Below are 6,000 nucleotides of genomic sequence, written 5' to 3' on the forward strand. Positions count from 1 at the left end.
GTCTGGCCCTGTCTCTCTCTCCCTCTTTCTAGGCTCCAGATGCATGCTGGGCCCACAAAGGCCCTGCCCAGCCAGCCACCCTGGGAGGGAGCTCTGGACATGTTCTCCATCAAGCGGTTCAGGGCCAAGGCCCAGCTGGTGTCTGGAAACAGTTGTCGGCTCCTCATGGTACTCCAGCCCTGCTCGCCAGGGTTGTGTCCCTCACATGCTGGGTGGTCAGCTGCTCACGCGGCTTTCATTCATTCATTCTTTTACTCCCTCATTCTAGAACAAGGCATTGGTACCCTCTCTGTGCCTGGCCCTGCGCTGGGCATGGGGCAAATGAGACAGCAGCCCTACTCCTGCGGAGATGCACAGGGGTCAAGGACTGCCTGTGACCCAAGGCATAATGCAAGAGGGCCCCAGGAGAGCAGTGTGGTGCCTCCCTGGTCCAGGGGAGGGTGTTAGGAGGGATTGTCGAGTGATTGAATGATCAGCTGAACTCTGGGATGGGGGTGGAAAGTTCAAGGAACGAGGAAGGGGCTTCTGAGGAGCTGCAGGAGACTCGCCCAGATAGGCTGTAGGCCTCCAGGGGCAGTCAGGGCTTCCTGGGCAGCCACTGACCTTCCCGGGGTTCTGGTATACCGCCCGTCCATCCTCGTCGCCAAAGGCTGTGGCTTCGAGGCGGCCAGTGTTGAGTGTGCCCTAAGTGGGTGGGAAGCTAGGGAGCTGACTGGGCATCCTGCCTGCCCCCAGACCCTGCCTGAGGTGATCCGTTCAGCAGGCTGCATCCCCTCCAATACTGTCTGGGAACTTTTGGCCAGCATCTGCCCGGCCGAGGCCAAGGTAAACTGCCATCCTTGGGCACCCCCTCTCCTCCTAGCTGGGGACCCCCCCAGCCCTGTGCCCCCCCCTCCACCTCTGGAGCAGAGGCCTGGTTTAGGGTGTCTGGGTCTAGTTCCCACTGTAACCGTAGATACTGTGTGACCCTGGGCAAGGCCCTCTCTTTCCTCCTCTGGAAAGTGAGGCCACACATCCTCACAGGGTCATCAGAGGTTTAGATGAGGGCAGGGGTGTTCGCAGGAGGAAAGGATGGCTGCTCCAAAAGCCACCCTCCTTCCTACAACTGCAGGACATCTGCGTGGCCAGACTGTGCCCACACGGGCCTCGGGACACCCAGAACTGCCGGCTGCTCTACTCCTATCTCAACAACAAGCAGCGCCATGGCCTGGCAGCCGTGGAGCACGTGGGCGTGGTCCTGCTGCCCCTGCCGGCCTTCCAGCCCCTGCCCCCCAGACTGCGCCCTCTGGGAGGCCCTGGTGAGTGCCCCAATGCCGGGCCGGGCCAGCCGGAGCGGGCATGTGGGCTGACAGGAGTAGCTCTATATTGCTCACTGGGTGCGGGGCCGTGTTCCAAAAGCTTCACTTCTATTAATTCGAGTCCTCAGAATAACCCCATTGGAATGCTGCTGTCGGTTTCTCCCAGATGAGGAAACTGAGGTAGGGGGAAAGCAGGTGGCTTGTCCGGAGTCACACGGCCAGTCAGGAGCCAGGCCAGGCCTCACAGCTGGGCGGCACGGCTGCAGACTCAGGGGGCGGCCACACTGGAGGCAGACACAGCGGGACAGAGGCAGGACCCACGAACAAGCGACAGGAAGGAGGATGTTTCACCACAGCGGTCCTAGGCCAAGGCTGGCCTTGGTGCACAGGGCATGGCTCCAGCAAAGCACCTGGGGTGGGAGTGGGGGGGGGGGTAAAGGGGTGGACTGTGCCCATTTCCAAGTAGAGCACTTGGCCTTTCTGGGCTGCCTGTCCTGGGGACAATGTGGTAGACTCTGAATCCATAGTCTTGAGGTCAGACCATCCATTGCTCTACCCTCTGTCAGGTGAGTCCGATCCCGTGCCCGAGACAGGCTCACCCTCCTCCTTACTGTTCCCAGCATCTCGTGGGCCCCCCTCTCACTGCTGGAGAGCTCTCCCTGGGGCCTCGATAGACCTGCTGCAGCCACAGTGCAGCTTGTAGGGACACTGTGTTCTCTCCTACCCGGCCTTTGGTCTCTCCACTTCCTCTTTCCCCAGGCCTGGAAGCCGCCCACTCAAGCCTGGTCCTAGCCGTGCTGCTCCCCAAGGCAGGGCTTCCAGACACAGCGGAGTCCGGCCCTTTGTGGGGGAAGGTTCGAAAGATGGTCTCCTTCAACAGAAAAGTAGAGAGAAGATGCTATCAGCCAGAGGACAGGAGTCCCAGCGTGGCCCCAAAGGGCTCCCCTCCCCCAAGGGGCACTCTGCAGCCGAGCCAGGGCGATAGCAGCTTGGCTCCAAGGGGAATCTGTGCTTGGCAGAGGCCCCCCAGAGGCAGGGGGAGACTGTGGGGAGAGCCAGAGACCTGGCAGAGTCCTGGGCGAGGGCAGCGGCCCCCCAAACCACGCCAATGCCAGTCCTGGCAACCCTATTCAGCAGCATCATCTGGCCCCGGCCAGCACCTCCACAGGGCCTCCTGTCCCCACCAGGCCCTGCTCCAGCATCTGGAATCTCTGGTGTCCATGAGCCACCAGCTCCAAGCCTCACTGAGATCCCCAGGCCAGGGGCTCTTCCCCCCAACCCCTGCCCCACCCCCTGCGGCCCCTGGAATTCTTGGCCTACTTTGCCAGCCCCCTATAGCTCCAGAGCCCCCTGGCCAGGCTTCTGACTCTTTGGGTCCTACAGATGGAGCTGGCTCTGAGTGTACCTTCCCCGGAGAGACCTGACTCTCATTACCCACCAGAAGAGAGACATTGATTCCGTCCCCGGGACGGAATCCTGAGCTGTTCCAGAGGGAGGGGCAGAGGAAGAGGGGAGGGCCAGCTGTTTTGAGATTCTTGTTCTGCAGTCTGCTTGGTGTTGATTTTTGGTTCAATAAAGAGTTTGGCAAAGGTGAGATTGCATCTGCTGGCTGATCAGGAGAGACGCTGGGGCGGGCCAGGTGTGGGTCAGGGTAGGTGTGTGTTTCTATGCACAGATGTGGCAGAGCTGAAGTGCTGAGGATGGAGGGGGCAGCCTTGCCAGTTGCTTGTCTTGAGCTCCTGAACCATCACTGCGCCCCAGGGCACGGCTGTTGCCGTGGTGGGTTCTGGAGGCATTCTGCAAGTATTCGGAACTAGGAGGAAGAAGCGATGGTAGAGAGGGCAGAACTAGGTTGGGGGGGACAGAAATGAGGCTTTTGCAGGGGCACAGACATCTAGAGATTGTTAGGGAGAAAGAGGAGAGCAAGTTGCAGTGGTTTTTAAATTTTTCAGTTACCAAAAAGAATTTTTTCAGTTACCAAGATTTTTTTTCATCTGGCTAGTTGGGTACCACCATATTCCCTGTGTCTGTGTGCATCTGTATGTATGGATGTCTGATTGCATGTCTGTGTGTGGGTCTCTGTTGAGTAAGTTGGGAGAGCCGTATAGGATGACTCTTCTCTGCGCCTCTTGTGAGCTCCCCGAGACTGGTACAGGAGAAAGCCAAGGGTCTTGGCCTGGGAGGGAGTGGGCATTCAGGGTAGGGTTGGAAGCTGGTGTTAGGGCTGGATGGTGCTGCTTTGCCTGGGGCCAGGAGTGAGCTCCTAACAGCGTCTACAATTGTAAAATATTTCAGCGTGGGATGGACCTTGGGAGAACTTAGTCCGGGGACCCACCTGGAAACTAGCTGCCCCCTGGCTGCCTAACCCAGTGGGAAGAGGCAGGGCCTGGCTTAGAGGAAAGAACTTCTGGCGGGACCCCTCCCTCCTCCTCACCCCCCTCCCCGGTCCTAAAGGGGGGCACCCCGTCCATCCTTCTGGAAGTCTACCCATGCACTAGCCTCGCTCTGGACGGTGCTGTACTGGGAAGGATGGGGCCTTGGTTGTTTAGGGTAGCCCCTCTTCTCCGCCCCATGAGTTCTGCTGCTGCCCTACCCGCGGCCGACAGCAGAGGGGGCTCTCGGCCTAGGGATGGAGGTCGGGGCTAGCCGACCGGAGGACGAGCGGGGGGCGGGGAGAGGTACGGAATTGTAGCCGGAGGGACCGGAAGCGGGGCCGGGGGTGTGGTGCGGGGGCAGAAGTGGGACACGGCGAAGGGACTGAGGGGACTGGACGAGTGAAGCAGGGGCGGGGGCGGGGCTCCTTCGGTAACTTGGCCGACTCCGACCGGCTGGTGAGCGCCCCAGCCTCGGTGCTGTATGTAAATGACGCAAATTACTATGCAACCTGCCGCTTGATCTGAGTCGGCAACTTGGGTCATTTTCCTAATGCTGTTGGGGCAGGTCAAGGGGAAGACGGCTGCGCACCCCTCTCGCCAGGCCCGGGCTTCCTCCTAGGGAGACAGGAGAGCGTTTGCTGCCTTCTCAGGGCACTCGGGGAAGAACAAGCTCTGTACTCTCGGCCGGGACTTCCTTTCGGAGTTCAGTTCACCCCCCGACCTTGCAAATGGGGGTGATGACTCGGCCTTCTAGCACCTCGCCCCGCAAAGACGGCTAGAGGTGGACTGCGAAATCCTGCAGCGTGTTTTGAGGCTGGGGGCTGATCAATACAACCTCCACCCACGTTTTGGCCCTAGTCCACAAGCCTGTCTCCTCGCCTTTCTTGCGGCAGAGGAGGCCAAGAGCAAGGATTAGGCGAGCTGTTACTAGGGGGCGTGACCGGCGGTTGCTGGGCTCGAGGGACGTTGCTAAGCAACGCTGGGCGGGGCTCACGTTGCTAGGCCTGAGTAGGAGTCCCCAGGGACCGGAGAGGCCACCTAGCTCCCCTCGGCTTCAGTGGAAGGCGCCCCACGAAGCTGCTCTCCCGCGGCTTTCCCCGGGCCTCAGCTTCCCCCGGGCTGGACGCAGTTTCCGAGGGCCCTTCCGGTTCACACCCTCCGAGACTCTGTGATCCTCTGGGCTCTGGAGCGAGGAACCCTGGGTCTTTGTGCACGTGTCTCTGCGCTTGCTGGAGCGGTAGAGGGGGAGGGGGGGGGTCGCATTTGGGTTTCCATAGCAACCGCTCCTGTGTCATCCCATTTCTCCCGAAGGTTTGAGCAGTAGCGTGCTGAAATTTGCATATATCTGCATGTCATTAACATAGAGGCGGGGCCGGAACTTGTTTGGGCAACTCTCCCTGGACGGTTCCCTTTGCTTCTCTCTCATCCCGTCTGAGGGGCACGTGGGCCGCGCATGCGTGAGCGTTTTGCTTGTTAATGTTCCCAGAATTGGGGTGGGTGGGTGACCTGTAATAGCGACCTACCATTCTGGCCCCCGGTCGCCTTATTGAACCATTAGCATGAATCCGTCCAAGTACTCTTGACCGAAGACCTTGACCAGCACCCCCACACAATGCCAGGCCTGGTTGGAATCCCAATTCTGCCGTTTCCTGTCTGGGTGGCCTTCGGCAAGTTTAGTTCCCCTCTCTATGGCTCAGTTTCCTTCTTTGTAAATAGGGATACTAATCCCTAATTCATCAGATGATGTGAGGATTTGATGAGATGTCACTTTTACATACACTTATGCTGCTTCTGGCACATAGCAGGCCCTTAGCAATGGCTTCTACCCTCCCTTCTTAGAATCCAGCTCCTCTCAGGACCCAACCAAAGCAAATTAACTTCCTTTGCAGCTCAAGACTTGACAACTAAACACCAGGAAGGACTTCCAGATGTCGGGATTCAAGGCACAGGATGAGGACTATTGGTTTTCCTGTTTGTCCTTGGAGGCTGGAGGCCAGGTTGGTGAAGCATGGACCCCCATCCCCCATCCATCACACCACCACACACTCATGCACGTCCTTACACCTTTCCCTCTAAGGGACCGACAGTTTTCAGAAACCTTGCATTTCTGTCTCAAAGGCTCTGGAGCCAAGACCTCTGCAGCAGTGGCAGCTGAGCTTAAAAGGCTTAAAAACCAGAGCTAGGGAGGTGGCGACCAAGAAAGTCCCCCCAGGACTGAGGTGTCTGGGATGGAGCAGGGTCTGGCCAGAGGCTGAGGGCAGAAACTTTGCTCAGAGAACCAAACATCTGAGCCTTTACCAGAGAGGACGGGGGTGGAGGGGGGACCC

The 6,000-nt window shown here is 59.0% G+C and overlaps 1 protein-coding gene across 4 annotated transcripts in view; it reads left to right on the forward strand.

The window, feature by feature from the left end:
* Positions 1-2,892, forward strand: part of SPOCD1 (SPOC domain containing 1) — a 28,311-nt gene extending 25,419 nt beyond the window's left edge. For all 4 annotated transcript variants that reach the window (XM_028113931.1, XM_028113930.1, XM_028113934.1 and 1 more), the window contains 4 exons: positions 33-168; positions 736-825; positions 1,112-1,298; positions 2,058-2,892. In XM_028113931.1, coding sequence (XP_027969732.1) covers positions 33-168; positions 736-825; positions 1,112-1,298; positions 2,058-2,722 — 1,078 coding nt within the window. In that variant the 3' untranslated portion in view covers positions 2,723-2,892. The remainder of the gene's footprint in view (positions 1-32; positions 169-735; positions 826-1,111; positions 1,299-2,057) is intronic.
* Positions 2,893-6,000: the final 3,108 nt, after the last annotated feature.

This window comes from Eumetopias jubatus, unplaced genomic scaffold, assembly GCF_037043125.1.
Source record: "Eumetopias jubatus isolate StellerSeaLion01/CBP00866 unplaced genomic scaffold, mEumJub1_p1.0 scaffold_4, whole genome shotgun sequence".
NCBI lineage: Eukaryota > Metazoa > Chordata > Mammalia > Carnivora > Otariidae > Eumetopias > Eumetopias jubatus.